General features: G+C 44.0%; 2 protein-coding genes and 1 long non-coding RNA gene across 20 annotated transcripts in view; 2 read left to right on the top strand and 1 right to left on the bottom strand.

Annotated features, from left to right (window-relative positions):
* Nucleotides 1-10,532, top strand: part of Cyb5d1 (cytochrome b5 domain containing 1) — a 23,391-nt gene extending 12,859 nt beyond the window's left edge. The window contains exon 4 of one of the 3 annotated variants that reach the window (XM_074046965.1): nucleotides 10,236-10,532. In XM_074046965.1, coding sequence (XP_073903066.1) covers nucleotides 10,236-10,367 — 132 coding nt within the window. In that variant the 3' untranslated portion in view covers nucleotides 10,368-10,532. Of the gene's footprint in view, nucleotides 1-507; nucleotides 677-9,805; nucleotides 9,863-10,235 lie in introns of those variants that run through there. The other 2 variants (XM_074046967.1, XM_074046966.1) reach the window with 2 other exon arrangements.
* On the bottom strand, nucleotides 1,127-12,184 carry LOC109693899 (uncharacterized). The gene is made up of 4 exons (XR_002213063.2): nucleotides 12,065-12,184; nucleotides 10,196-10,293; nucleotides 3,920-4,002; nucleotides 1,127-3,452 (listed from the first exon to the last, which is right to left on the bottom strand). It is a non-coding gene; the product is annotated as an uncharacterized lncRNA (long non-coding RNA).
* The window catches only part of Chd3 (chromodomain helicase DNA binding protein 3), a 27,422-nt gene continuing 23,357 nt past the window's right edge, over nucleotides 11,720-15,784 (top strand). For all 16 annotated transcript variants that reach the window (XM_074046962.1, XM_074046949.1, XM_074046959.1 and 13 more), the window contains exon 1: nucleotides 11,720-12,012. In XM_074046962.1, the coding sequence (XP_073903063.1) occupies nucleotides 11,748-12,012 (265 nt within the window). In that variant the 5' untranslated portion in view covers nucleotides 11,720-11,747. The remainder of the gene's footprint in view (nucleotides 12,013-15,784) is intronic.

The raw sequence follows: 15,784 nt of genomic DNA, 5'->3' as shown, positions 1-15,784 counted from the left end.
ACCACAAAAGGAATAACAAAAAAAAGCTGGTAGAAACAAGGCAAAGACAATTTTGGCTTAAATCCTCCCCCCACCCCCAACTACTTTTCTTTTGGCGGTACTAGCACTGAACTCAGGGCTTCAAGCTTCCTAGGCAGACACTCTATCACTTAAGGCATGCCCCCCCACCCCCCGTCCTTTTTGCTTTACTTTTTAGATAGGATCTTGTTTTTGCCTGGACTGCAGTCATCTTATTTACACTTCCCCAGTAGCTGGGATGACAGGCACGTGCCATCACATCTAGCTACTGGTTAAGATAGGGTCTTGGTAACTTTTTGTTTGTTTGCTGTCCTTGAACAGCAATCCTCCCAATCTCAACCTCCTAAATAGTTGGGATTAAAGACATGAGTCATCACACTCCCATTATACCCTCTTAAAAACCAGCTTCTTTTACAATCCCTGTGATTTTTAGCAGTAGCACCCCAATTCTTGAGTCATTGCATCATCTGATTTTCTCCTTTTCTTCAGGTACCAGGAGTTTGGATTTATCTTCCCACTTTACCTCTGAAGAGGTCTGACCTTGGGCAAGATTTTTTTGTGTGTGTATGGTGCTAGGGATTGAACCCAGGGCCTTATATAGCAACAAGTGCTCTACCACTGCCCTTGGGCAAGATATTTAACCTTCCTTTATCTCTGTTTCCACATCTATAAAATGGAGGGGGGGGGGGAGAGGGAGGGGGCAGGGGGAGAAATGACTCACATTGTTTACACATTTGAATAAAAGAAAATAAATAAATAAAATGGAGGTGAATCATCCATTATAGCTATGAAGCTATAATTTTTGGGGGGTAGGTCTAGAGTTTGAACTCAGGGTTTCATGGATGCAAAGCAGGCACTTTCCAGTCCATTTTGGTCTGGTTAGTTTTGGAGATGGGGTCTCTTGAACTATTTGCCAGGGCTGACCTTGAACTGTGGTCCTCCCGATCTCAGCCTCCAGGGGTTAAACCACCAGTGCCCAGCAATAGCTACAATTTATAAGGTTAGTGGAGGGACTAAGTAAGTTAGTACATATTGACTACTTAAGATAGTTCCTTGACACAAAGTAAAACACATACACATAAACACAAAAATAGCAATCATCATCTCATTGTCTTTTACACATACAATTTATTGTTTTATATTTTTATTAGTCTTTTTGTTGTTCTTCATAAAAACAAAAATTAAAGCCAGGTGTGATGATACATGCCTGTAGTCCAAGCTACTCAATGTTGAGGCAGGAGGATTGGTTGGGGTTACAAATTCAGATTAGGCTGGGCAACATAGACCTCAAAACAAGCACACAAAAACCCCAACAAACACTAGGTCACTTTTTACACCCCCTACCCCCCCAATCACATTCCTTTTTATTCCCTTACTCCTATCACTTCACAATATTGGAGGGATCCTGGACCAGCAGCTTCCTGGTCATAGCAGAGATGGGAAGTAGATCTCTGGTGGGCTAGTCCTGCAGTGTTCAACTTACTGTGAGGTCCAGTCTACAGTACTTCTCTTGCTCTTCCAATAATTTTATAAATTCATTTTCTGGTAAAATCTTTTTCTGCTCAAAAGAACTAAAGTAGTTTCTGTTATTTCCAAGCTTGGTTAGAGCTCACATAGTTGGTCATGAATGGTACAAATATTTTCTTTTAACTCTGTTTTTGATGATGTCCTACAGAGTAAATTTTATTTTACTTAGCTAAATCTGTAAGGTTTTTTTTTTTTTTTTTTTTTTTTTTTTTTTGTGGAACTAGGGTTTGAACCCTGGGCCTCATGATTGCTAGGAAGGCAATCAACCACTTGAGCCACTCCACCAGTGCAGTATTTTTCTTTATGACTATTGCTTATTATAGCTTAAGGCCTTTTCACACTCAAGATTAGGAAAATATTTGGTTATATCTCATTCTACCTCTCTCTCTGTTTTTTTGGCAGCACTGGGATTTGAACTCTGGGCCTCAAGCTTGCTAGGCAGATGTTCTGCCACTTGAGCCATTCAATTTTTAATGTAGCTGTTTACTTAGATGACAGCTCCTCTCAAAATACTGATGCAAAATCTATGTATTTTTTTGAGACAGGGCTTCGCTATGTAGCAAGTGTGAGGCCTAAGACCAAATCACAGAACTGGCAAAAAAGAAACATGGGTTTCTTTATATAACATGGGAAAATGTGGATGTAAACAACTCTAGAGATAAAGAATTAGAGTCTCCTGGGCTGGTGGTGGTTGAGCACTGCCTAGCATGGTCAAGGCCCTGGGTTCAATCTCCAGCACCACAATCTCTCTCAGATATGTAATCTGTTACTAGGTTTATTTTCTGTATTAAACTCTCTTGTTTGTAACTACCAAACAGACCCAAGTTTCATACCCACTCTCTGGCTCTCTCTCAACTTGGTTTTATTGTTCATTATAGAGTATGTACCCTTTACAGAAAATTCTAGGGGGTGAAGGCTAGAAAAGGATAAAGATGCAGAAAACAAAAATGCTTATTCCTATTATTCAGCAGAAATCAGTACTAACCACTTCCAAGTAGTATGTGGTTGAGATTATATTACATAACATATAATTTCATAATTTAGTCACTTAAGACTGGATCACAAGCATTTGCCTGTGTTTTTTGGAAGTCTGTCACTGTGGAAAAGATTAGCAATCAGAAAGTCTAGATGAAGAGTGTAAGTATTCACTGTAGTCTTTCAGCTTTTCTGTAGTTTTAAAATTTCTCAAAATTAAGAAATTTCTGGGGGGAAGGAAACTAACCTCAAAGGAAAAGTAAGGAAATGATAACAAAACTCAGGATTCTGGTGAGGATGTAGAAGGGAGATGTGGAAAGATATTAAGGACAACATGAGTTTTACATTAATTACTAATGCATTTAATAAACTGAATGATGGATGAATGTTCATGTTAATATTATTCTTTGTGGTTGATACATGCTTTTGAACCTATGAAGCAGCTCACAGTAATAGATAAAATTGGATCACAATTCAGTGTGAGGCCAGTCCAGAGGCAAAATTAGTGAAAAAGCAAAAGGGTAGGGGCATGGCCCCAGTGGTAAAACAAGTGCTGCAAAGCACTGTATTCAACTTCCAGTACTGCAAGAAAAAAAAATTTTCCATAAATTACTTTTTGATGGTTGCTTCTAGTCTTTATTTAACTTATTAATCAAAACTTGCTTTACTAGCAGGGCTGGTGGCTTACACCTGCAATCCTAGCTACTCAGGAGGTAGAGATGGGAGGATTGTAGTTCAAGGCCAACCCTGGGCAAAAAGTTTGAGACCTCAACTCAAAGAAACAGTTGGGTGTGGTGATGGGTGCCTGTCATCCTGACATGGACAAAAAGTGAGACCCTATCTCAAAAATGACGAGCAAAAAGGGCTGGTAGGGTGGCTCAGGTACAGAGTGCTTACTTAGCAGTGTGAAGTCCTCAGTTCAAACCCCAGCACTGCCAAAAAAGAAAACAAACAAGAGTTTGTTTACTGAGTTCAAACCCCAGTTACCACTTACAATTATACAAACAAAAAACCAAAAACAACAACAGGATAGAATTGTGCTTATCACCTTTAGGGGTAGAGGCATGCATGGCTCAAGTGGTAAGAGTGCCTGCCTAGCAAGTGCAAGGCTCTGAGTTCAAATTCCAGTATTGCCTGATAATAATAATAAAATAATCATGATTTTCTTGATTTGTCTTTTTTTTAAACTGAGATATTCACATGCCATAGCTCTTGCTTGTTTAAAGTATACAGTTCAGGGTTGGCTGAGTGGCTCAAGTGGTAGGACACCTGCCTAGCAAGAATGAGGCTAAGCCAGGCACTGGTGGCTCATGCCTATAATCCTAGCTACTCAGGAGGCAGAGATCAGTAGGGTTGTGATGTGAAGCCACCCCAGGCAAATAGTTCTGGGAGAACCTACCTTGAAAAAATCCTTCACAGAAAAAAAAAAAAAAAAAAAAGTCTGGTGGCTCAAGATGTAGGCCCTGAGTTCAAACTCCAGTACTGCAAAAAAAAAAAAAAAAGTCATGTTATATATGTTCATCAATATCTTTATACCCTCATATTTTAAATTAGTTTTTAAACTGAAACCTCATGAATGTGTTCAAAAGTATATTTTACATCTATTTATCATACTTACTTGTTTTTACAGAACTAGAGATAAATTAACAATGATTACAGAAATCATACTACTTTTTATCTCATTTGGCTCCATTTGCTAATGTGTTCAATGAAGCTATTTAAATTTGTTTATGTAATACTTTCTCATTAACAATGAAGCCAACAATGGATTAACAAGGAAGCTAAAAATCTTCCGTATGTATACCTCCACAATTTCAAATGGCAGTACATAAATAAAAATGCATCTATAGAAATACACAGTATTGTTATTATTTTCTTTAAATACAAATAAATGACATCATAAATATTGTTTTATGGCTTTTTTTCCACTTAACTCTATATTAAAGAACTTTACCACTTCCATGCATATAGATGTAACTCATTTTTCTTAGTTGCTATATATTTAGTTAGCCAATTCCTTACTATTGGAGGTTTAGGGTGTTTCCAAGTTTTTGCTTCATTGTTATAATGAACATCTTTGCACGTATCACCTTATGCACACTTGTAATGGTAAAAAGTGGAACTCTGTCAGAAAACTTGTAAGTTTAGAAATGTAATAGATACAGCTAAATTGGCCTTTGTCAGTTATGTAGCATAAATTATAGCTAATAATTATATAGGTGACCTTCAATTTTGATTTCCTTTAAAACCCTAGGACATCCCATTGACTCAGAAGTTATGTAGTATACAAAGAACACCAGACTCTATCTAGGTTCAAGTTTTGGTTCTGTGTTAATGACATTAAAAGCAACAAATCCAAACCTATATATTCATCACCATTACTTCAGAAAAAGATACCGAACATTTTTATAATTATAAAAGAAGTATATATACACTGAAAAATGTCAAATTGTACAGTAAGGATAAAAAAAGTCATTTTCTTGCTCTTTGTCTCTCTTAAATATTTTTAACATGAATGTGTAGGTGCATATATGTATTAAAATATACATATAAATATATGTATATACATATGATACATACATATACTCACGTATATGTATATGTTTAGTAATACATATGCATAACAATGTAACAAATAAGCACATATGTACATATACTTATTACATGTAAATATAGTAAAATAATTTACTCTACATAAAAATAAATATAATAAATATATAATCTCAAAATAAGGATAGACTTTTCCAGAAAAGGACAAGTGGCAACCTTAACTAGCCATTTGGGAACCAATGATTTAGATGACCTCTTATCACTAAGATTTCTTGGTTAGGTCTAGAGTATCTTGAGCATTTACGTGCATACCTTTCACTATTATGTCTAACTTACACATTTCAAAAGATAATTAGGTCAGAGACTTGAGGGTATTCATAACAAGAAAACAGACATACTCTGGTTTGTCGTCCCCCCTCTCCAGGAAAGGATTTATAACTTTCTATGGCCCCCAAAAGTTAGAAACTATTGTTTTAAGTAAGTTTCTTAATTTTTATTTATCTATTTATTTTTGCTGCACTGGGATTTGAACTCAGGGCTTACACCTTGAGCCACTCTGCCAGCCCTTTTTTTTTCCCCCCTTTATCTGCCAGCCCTTTTTTGTGATGATTTTTTTTTTTCGAAATAGGGTCTCACAAAGTATTTGCCTGGGCTGGCTTCGAACTGCAACCTTCCTGATCTCTGTTTCCTGTGTAGCTAGAATTATAGGCGTAAACCACTGGTGTCCGACCTTAATTTTGCTTTAAATAAGTAATATTGACTTGGGAGTCCCCACAATGTTTTTCCTAGGATTTTTGTTTTGTTTTTTGGAGGTCCATCTTATTTTGGGTATGCATTTGATAGCTGCATATCTGAGTTCCTTGTTCTTGCCTTAACAATCTTCTAATTAAAAAACAAAATTACTCTTCTCTACAGTTAGTTTATAAGAGATTTTAATCTTTGTTTTTAGTTTTCGAAATACAGAAAGACAGAAAAAGGCAGAGAGTAATGCCCACATTGAAATTGACAGGCTGGGAGACAAGCAGCTAGAGATAGTGAGACACACGGGCACAGATAAAAGACCCAAGGACAGAAGAATAGACAGGCAAAAGAAATATAGAGAAATGTGGAAACACAGAAGGAGAGACATAAGAATTGAAGAACTGAGTAGATAGAGAAGAAGGATGGCAGAAAAATAAGGCTGTCAGGGAAAAAAAAAAAAAAAAGAATGACTGACAGAGAGGCAGGCAAAATTACCAAAAGAAATGCAGATAAGCAAACAGAAAAGGCAAGAGAGAGAGAGAAAGCAAACAAAGGAAGAAAACAAGGTAAGAAAGAAGATGACAACATGTTTTATACAACATAGTGCCTTACAATTTATAAAGTGCTATTGTATACATATTACTGCAGGCAAACAGGGAGAATCCAGCAGACAGATGGGGTGATAGAAGGATACAGGCCAATCAGACAGAAGAGAGAGGAGGTGGCCAATCAGAAAGAGAGGCTAGAATGGATACCAAGAAAGACAGACAAGAAGAAAGACAGAACCAAGAAAAGAGAAGTGAGAGAGGGAGAGAGAAAAAGGGGAGAAACACAGAGATAGAGGCTGAAACAGTTAAATTTCGGAACACAGGCAGAAAAATAAAACAAATGAAAGATCAGTGCATTGTGAAAAGAAATGGGAGAAACACAGAAGTAGAGGCTGAAACAGTTAAATTTAGGAACACAGGCAGAAAAATGAAACAAATGAGAGAACAGTGCATTGTATGGAAGAGTTTTATCATCTTTCTCAAAGAGACCTAATTAAAGGCTGAGTCTTTGTCTTCCCCAAAGTGTTGTATCTTTAAGGTGGAATAGGAGAAGGAACCAAAAGGAAGGATAAAAAAGGAAAAAAATGTGTTTTTTTGTTTTTTGCAGTACTGGGGCTTGAACTCAGGGCCTACACCTTGAGCCACTCCACCAGCGCTTTTTTGTGATGGGTTTTTTCAAGATAGAGTCTAATGAACTGTTTGCCTGGGCTGGCTTCAAACCACCATCCTCCTGAGTAGCTAGGATTACAGGCGTTAGCCACTGGTACCCAGCTAAAAAAGTTTTAATAAGGACTATAGCTTTTCACATAAGGAAGAAATACTTCATGGACAGGCCTCAGTCAACAACCTAAAAGGATCTAGGTTCATATGCCTTTAAAGAATTCATATAGAGCCAAACATGGTGATATATACCTATAATCTCAGCACTTGGGAGACTGAAGCAGGAGGACTGTTAATTTGAAGCCAGCCTGAGATACAGTTGCTCTCAAAAAGAAAAAAATAATACAGACTAAGTAGGAATGACAGAAAAGGCCTCTACTCTATGTACATGTAAATACACCTTATATACTATGTGTACTAAAGACTATGCCTCTATCTATATGGTAGTTTTCAGTGCTTTTTCATGTCTTTTCTCAATTAATACATAGTTCAGTGATGAAGACAGCAACAAGGATGTGCCATCATCCAGACAATTTACATGTGGAGTAGGAGATTAGGAAAGAGCAAGTTTTGCCTAAACACTCCTTCAGTACTGGTAGTAAAAGCATGCAACCAAGCAACCAGTTAATCAAAAAGACAAGTGCTATAAAGTAGAATCAGAGAGGCAAGAGGTGGCAAGCCTAGCAGAATTAGGAAGGAGTACTGACAGATGACAGAAGGAGCACCCAACACACCTGGGAGAGAAGTATTAAGGAATACGGCAAAAAATGAGTAGACTTATATATGTGTACATTTTTATCTGGGGTGGTACCCAAGAAATGAGAAATAATGGCTGCCTCTGTGGAGAGGAATTCCTAAACTGGGGGCTGGGGGGGGGGTGGGATAAATGTATTTCATAGTATACTTTTCATAGTACAGGTTTTGTACTTTAAAAAATTTTATGCCATGTATATGTCTATTCAAAAGTTAACTGGGAAAAAAAGCTAAAACAAAACAAGAAGAAAGAAAAGCAAGCAGAGATGTGGACAGCAAAAGCCTGCCAAGCAGACAGCAAAAAGGCAGGAAAATAGTGAGAGAGACTGGAAGAATGGCAAAAAGACTAAGGCAAGCAGACTGTCTATAGAAGCAGAAAGAGAGGAAGAAAAAGAGACAACTGAAATCAAGGCAAATGTGAGAGAAGGCAAGGTAGGGAATATGGTACAAAGGCAGATGAGACTTTGGGATAAGGAGATTACTAAGAGATCTGGGGAGAGAGACCATCCCCATAGATAGATGTTGGCAAAAAGGAAGCCAAGGGAAAACAAGCTGATATACAGAGTAAAAAGAAAAAGGCATTAAACAGCAATCAAGTAGGGTAGATAGGCAAGAAGGTAGATCTAAAGGAAAGCAAGGAAAAATGATGAGCAACAGAGATAAATAGGAGGAGGAAGAAGCAGAAGGGCAAGATAAGAGGCAAACCATTATGGGAAACTATGGCAGGCCCTGGAAGGTAGACAAATCAAGAGATGCAGGCTAAAAAAGTGATAGAGACAGGCAGGCGGAGAGACAGATGGCTAGAGAGAGAGAGAGTGGTGGGCAAACAGCCAGGGAAGCAGACAGACAACCAGAGAGAAAGAGGCTGCCAGCCAGTCAGGAGGAGCAGACTGTCAGGCAGGCAGACACCATAACAGGAGCAGGTAGAGAAGCAGGCAGAAACAAGGATAGAAGGAAGATAAATGAAGAGGTCAGTGAGGGAGAAAAGAAAAGAGCAGGAGCAAGTGCAGACAGGCAGAGAGGGAGGTGGACAAGAAGAGAGACTCAGGCAAATTCACAAATCCGTATTTTAACAACATGAGAGAGAAAATGACGAAAGTCTGCACAGGGCCACCTTTAGTCACCCACACCTGCAGATCATGGCACATGTGGTAGGCAGAGGCGCTCAGTAGCACAGAAGGAGAAGGCACAAGACAGAGAGACACTGTGATGCACATGATGTGCAGTGTGGTACACACGTACAGACACACACGTGGAGACACTCTTCCTAGACTTAGTACAATCCACAGACATTTGGGGAGTCAGGCACACATGATGAAGAGTTATGCTCAGAGACTGGAAGACAGAAGTAAACAGCAGGTAGAGACGAAAAGTCACTTAGAGGTGGTAACACCTTAGAGTCAAACACATAAAGATGTTTCAGTGGAAAATAAAGCACACATAGTATGCCTGGACAGAGAATAAGAGAAAGGACAGGAGAGCTAAACTGAACAGAGGAGGAAGTTCAATTCAGATAGGAGTAACATGGGAACAGGGACAAGAGAATTCCACAGGCCATGTTAAAAAAAAAGATGGAAAGCAATGTTCAGTAACGTACATTAGTGAAGCCTGGTGCTGGTGGCTCATGCCTGTAATCCTAGGTACTTGGGAGGCTGAGACTGGGAGGATCCCAGTTTGAGAACCCACCTCCAGAATAATGGACTGGAGCAAAATGGACTGAAGGTGTGGCTCAAACAGTAGGCAATGCCAAGTTCAAACCCTAGTCTCAAAAAAAAAGAAAAGGTACATTAGTATGTACGTGGTGGGGGGGCAGGTATTTAAACAACAATAAAGAACATTTTAGCACTTTTTTTTTTTTTTTTTTTTTGGTGAGTCTAGGGCTTGAATTCAGGGCCTCAGGCTTTGCTAGGCAGGCGCTCTACCACATGAGCCACTCTGCCAACCCAACATTTAGCTTTGTAAACAAAAATTTGTATAGTATTCCCTTCTCACGAATACTTTCTGGTTGCTATCCATCTACTGTTCCCTCTTAGGGTGTTCCTGAACACTGCAGAAGCCGAGGGGCCAGCAATTACATTTAGGAGGTACAGAAATGACCCAGAAGAGAGATGATTCCACAAATCTGAGATGGGAAGCAAAGAAAAGGGCAAAGTGAGATCAAAAGAATGGGAGGAAACTAGAGTAAGAAAAGGGTGAGGAACAAAAAAGGGTGGAACTGAGCTACTGACCTTCCTTTGCTTCACTGGCAAGTTTTATTTTATGTCTAGACCTCTCTGATTTAAGTCTCTGCATGAGAAAGCTACTTTTGGACTCCTTTTCAACTGTGCATCTGATCTCTGGTACTACTTTAAGATAAACACTGGGGTACAGTTGGAAATCATGGGTCAGGCAGTTGGAAGGAAACATCCGAATGCAACCCCTACCTCTTTCTTTTCCTCACTCCCAGTTACTTTTCTCTTTCAGGGTACCTCAGTTTCTTCTACTTTATCAGTGCTGGAGATCATGGAGGAAGGGAAATACACTGAAAAAGAAGAGAGAATATTTATCCTAAAACTCTGTTCTGTTTACCCCAAATTAATTTTTCAAGTCAGATAAATTTTACATGCAAGCAACTGGGGGGAAGGGAGGGCGAGGGAAAAGGGAAGAGAGTGAAGATAGAATTTACAACAATTATAAATCACTGAAAAGGCTGGGCAAAGGAGAGAATCAAACATGGACTCCTTTGAAAAAAAAAAAACTCAATCATCGTATCTATTCATATCTCTCCCCCAAAAGTCACTAGCATTTCTGTCACTTTTTTTAAAGAAAGAAAAAAAAAATCCAGTACGCTTCTCAGTTAAAAGAAACGTACACAATTAAATGCGTTTTGACTTCAATGAGGTATGTAGAAACAGAATTATATATAAACATATATTTCATCTTTTTCCTTTTCAATGCCTGAAGGGGAAAAAAAAACCTTCACATCAAACCACTCCCTTCTGAAGTATTCAAAAAAAAAAAAAAAAAAAGAAAAGCTTTTCTTTAGAGAAGGGAGGTGGGGAGGCAGAGACTAGTAAAGAAAAGAAAAAAATTCAATCTAGTTGGACTAGTATCTAACTAGTTAACCTTTAACAATTTATGCTGATGTCAGACTGAGCATGAGTACTGATTAATGCCCCCCCAAATATTTTTTATGAGGGGGGAGTTAGTCACAGCAGCCATTTTTGTTTTATGCAGAAATCCTTCATGCCCCCCCAACACACACATACACACACACTTCAGTACACAAGGAAAATATCTATTAATCTGTGCACTAATCAGTTATGAAAAAAGGGAGAAATTTGTAGGTTTCTGGGTAGAGGCTGGGTGATGGGGGTGTAACAGGGAGGAGAATGGGGGGGGTGAAAAATGAAATATTAAGCCAGCCATTTTGTTTTAAAAGGGGATTTCCCCCCCCTCTTTCTTTCTTTATGGAGGGGGTGGCGGTGCTGGAGGGGGGGTTGTTTTAAAAATAATTTCAAGGCGGCCATCTTAGTGCCTCAGCTCTGAGAAATATTTCTGAGCGCCCCCCTCAGAATTTAAATATATTTAAAGCAACGGAGAGGGGGGCAGAGAGAAGTAGAAAACTTTTATATATATATATATATATATATGTATATGTATATATATATTTATATATATAATTTTTTTTAATCCCCCTTTCTTGTTCTCTTGGGAGGAAACAGAGAGGGAAAAAAAGTCTCTCCTCAAATTTTTCCAAGAACATTTTTGGGGGTGGTTGGGCCCCCTCCTCGGACGTCGGCCCCGAGGGTGGGGGTTCTGGAGGGGGGCGGCCCGGGGGTTTGGGGGGCTGGGGGAGGCGGTGAGGAGGAGGACGCCGCCGCCGAGGAGGAGGAGGAGGAGGAGGAGGAGGAGGAGGAGGAGGTGGTGGTGGTAGCGGTGGGGGAGGCGGGCGGGCGGTGGGTGGGGGGGTGGTGGGGGGGCCAGAGCCACAGGATGGCTTCCCCTCTGAGGGACGAGGAGGAGGAGGAGGAGGAGATGGTGGTGTCGGAGGAGGAAGAAGAAGAGGAAGAAGAGGGCGACGAGGAGGAGGAGGAGGTGGAGGCGGCCGATGAGGACGATGAGGAGGACGACGACGAGGGACTACTCGGGCGCAGGCCGGGCCACGACCGGGGCCGCGACCGCCACAGCCCCCCCGGCTGCCACCTCTTCCCGCCGCCGCCGCCGCTGCCCCCGCCGCCGCCGCCGCCCCCGCCGCCAGGTAAGCGTCCGGCCCGAGTGGGAGCCGCGGACGCGCAGAGCCGGGCACCCACCGAACCGAGGCGAATACCGGGCGCCGTCTCGGGCCCGGCGGTCCGAGCGGTCCCGGCGGCGGCGCGGCGGCGGAGGGCTGCGGGGCCAGGCCTCCTCCCCTCCCCCGCCGCACCCCTCCCCCGCCGCCGCCGCCGCCGCCGCCGCCGCCTGCCGCCGCCGCGGCCCGGGCTGGAGAGCGCTGGGCGCGAGCTGCGCGCGCGGACCGGGCCACTCGGTCGCGGCTTTCGGGGGAGGAGGAGGAGGAGATTTTTTTTTTTTTTTTTTAACCCTCGGCGGGGAAGGGGTAGGCAGGAAACGGCCAAGGCGAAGCCAGGGCCCCCCTCCCTAGCGGCGCAACGGACCGCCGAGACCCTGGCTGCCGGACGGCGGCGTGGGGGGAGGGGCGCGTGGGGGAGGGGCGGTCGCGCGAGCGCCCCTGGGGTTCGGCCCCGGTGTGGGGTCGCCCCGAGACCGAGTGGGATTTCTGTGTGTGGAGCTGATCGTTGCCGCGACACCCTCCGCTACGGACTTGAGCAGGCAGAGGGGACGGTGTCCATCGGACTCCCCCTCCCATCTTAAGTGACTTCGGTGCCCGCCAACTTTGGGGCGTGCGGTGGCACGCGGAGGAGGGGTTGTGTGAATGTTTGTGGACAGCTGGTGACTAGGGCCAGGTGGTGGCCACACTTCACGCAGACCACTTCCTGGAGTAAGACTTGAGCCTCCCCCCACCTGGCAGTTGAGATTGCCAGTCACTTCAGATTGGGGGGCGACAGGGGAGTGTCTGGGGAGCCAGATGCCCCCCGTTCCGCCCCCTTCATCTCTCCTCTGCTCCCGGCTCTTTTGTGTCAAGTGTGGCCCCCTCCCCCGCTCATGACCCCGTCAGTCTGGTGTGGCCCAACTGCCCAGCTGTGACTCTCACGTGGCTGCCATTCACTGTCACTCTCGATGAAACCACCCACACCCTGACCACGTTGGGGGGCGTGAGCTGCCCACCCAGCTGCTCTGCGGCTTGACCATCACTCAGCACCCTCCCCCCGGTGGGACAAGTTAGCTGGCGCTCTGGACAGCACTAAGGTGGGGGGGACCGACCGCTGCCTGCCCGCGGACGCCCAGCAACGGACCCCCCTCAGACCATGGCCCTGGTGGGGGGATATCTCTGTCTTGATAGGTGAGCCCCTCGGTGTCTGCACTCCGTTTGGGGACATCCACACCCCCAAGGCCTGTGGCTGTGGAGCAGCACAAATGAACCCAACTTCAAAACGTCTACTATCAAGCTCTTTGTAAAGCTGTCATATCGATCCTAGTGGCTTCTGTGGCACATGTTCCTGTCTAGTGGAGACAGCCTTTGAGGAGGGAGTGGAGGTGCTTCCTCATAGGGGGACATGTGCTCAGGGGACACTGGGTGAAGTCTCCGCGTTCCTGCAGGCTTTTGTCTGAAAAAGGGAAAAGTTTTGAAAAAGTTATCGCAGAGAGCTGCAGATTTCGCACAAGGAAAAAGGAATGAAGGATGGTGGGGATAGGGCTGCCTGCAGTAAGGTGCTAAAAAGAGGGCAGGGGGCTGGCAAGTGAGGCTTGTGTATGGGGGGGGGAGGTTGGCAGTCCTCACCTGTCTGTATTCCGAACCTGGAATTGGGTTTGAGTGGGTTTTATCCCGCATCTGGGTGCGTGAGACAGGAGCGTGAAAGAACCTGGGGTTGAGGTGGGTCTTTGTGTCCTACTCTTTTGCTTTCTGAATTGACGAGAAGAGACGTCAATTTCTTTAAAAATTTTTATACTTAAAATGAAATCCCACCTCCCCTTTCTCCCTAGGCAATTTTCTCTCCCTTTCAGCCCTCCAAGTCAAATGAGTGACCCAGATACACCCCCTCAGATGACTTTCTGAGGGAAAACTTGGGGGAAAATATTTTTAGCTTGCTCATTAGCTCTGTCTACTGAGGTGTGGGGAAAAATAAGCCTCTGAGCTGTTCAGGCTGCCCTGCCTCCTCCTTTTCTACAATATGAATTTGCACATAGGAGAGCTTTCCATTGTTTTTCAGTCCGACTGCCTCGATCTCACCATTTTGTTCTACATTCTTACCCAAGACCAATTTTATCCCTTCCCCCTCGCTCCAGTCTCCTTACATTGTTAAACGTTTAAAATAATAGCACTCGCGTTGGTGGGGGAAGGGAACAGGAAGCCAAAAAAACTCATTTCTTCTCCCTCCCCCTTCTGGCAAGTCTAGAGAAATAATATAACATAATATATAGATGTGATTCCTTGGGGGTGGGGGTGGGGAATGATTGTGGGTGGTGCGGAAAATTCTGGTAGTTTCTTTGCAAAAGGTCTGAAAATACAAACCCACCCCCTGCGTGCAGTACGCATGTGCAGCAGACCTATTATGGAGGTTCGTTGTGGGGGAGGGAGGGGAATTTGAGAAAAAATAAATATATGTGTGAGAGATTGATGGTGAGATTAGAAGGAGAGAGGGGCGGGTTGGAGGCGAGACTCTCGCGCAGGCTCCTCCCGGCCGCGGGCTGCCAGGCTCCGCCTTCGCCCTCCCCGCCTTCCCGAGATCTGAGCCGGGATCTGGGAGAGTCTGGGCTCCCGGCCAGCATTGAGTGGCTGCTGAGACAGAGGTTGGGACTTAGATTTGCTTTATTACCGTCTCTTGCCGCTCCTCGCCATTCTCCTTTGCCTCTGCCCGCCACCGATGTCGGCCTGAGTTCGGGAACCTCCTGCTGGGCGGCGGGAGTGGCGTTCCCGGGCTCTGTGGCCCCTACCCCCAGTTGGGGGCGACCCAAGCCACTTCCCTGATCCTTAGCCAATTGGCCTGCCCTTGCCACTGCCCTGGCAGCCTCTGTTTCCATGTTCGTGTTAACCCAAGTTCCTGGGGTTAAGGGGAGCCGGCTGCTGGGCATGGCATCTACGTGACTTCCTATTACAGCCCTGGCTCAGTTTTCACACCCACACACCATCCTAGACTGTCTTCCTGCCCTCGGGGAACCAGGATGCTGGGGTTAGGAGGAAAGATAGCATGGAAGGAAGGTGTTGGGAGTTTGAGGCAATGGAAACCCAGGCCTGCGGTGTTAATTGTGGCTCATTTTCCCTTGGCTGTCAGGGGAAGAAGGATTGTGTGTCCTAGAGCAAGGAGCTGGGCCAAGCCCAAGCTTTTCCCTTCTGCTGCAGCTACTTCTGCTTGAACAAGACAGGTCTGGCTGGTTAGTCTAGTGCTTGGGTGGGAGGTGAATCAGGGCCCTAAATCTGTGTGGCATCCTGCCTTTTTCTATGAGGAGTAACTGGTCCTCATGCCTCAACAGATTGGCAGGGGTTAGGGAAAATAGGGTTTGGGGACATCAGAGAAGAAACTGCTCTGGTCTTCTGACAGAGTCATCGGGGGAGAGAGCCAGGGACCTAGCCATGCTGAAGCAGGTACAAGACAGGTCGTGCTCTGGATTTTTTGCTCCTGAGTGTGAGTGTGTGTGTGTGCGCACGTGCACGCGCGTGCATTTGAGAACACAGATACCTGATGTGTCTTCCTCTATTTTGTTTGGGTCTCTTGTACTGCTTGTATATATAGATGGGTCAAGATGTCTGGGACAAGATATACAGGTGTGAAGGGTGAGACCAGGGGATAAAGGATGCAGCCCCTGAGTTCTCAAAGGAAACAGGGATATGGGAATACATTTGGAGGAAGATTCCATGCTAATGAGGAGGAAGAGAAGTACCATTTAGGGAACTGTGGATACTTCCTACTGTTAGG

This window comes from Castor canadensis, chromosome 11 (genome assembly GCF_047511655.1).
Source record: "Castor canadensis chromosome 11, mCasCan1.hap1v2, whole genome shotgun sequence".
Lineage (NCBI taxonomy): Eukaryota > Metazoa > Chordata > Mammalia > Rodentia > Castoridae > Castor > Castor canadensis.
This window is presented reverse-complemented; position numbering and strand designations above follow the sequence as displayed.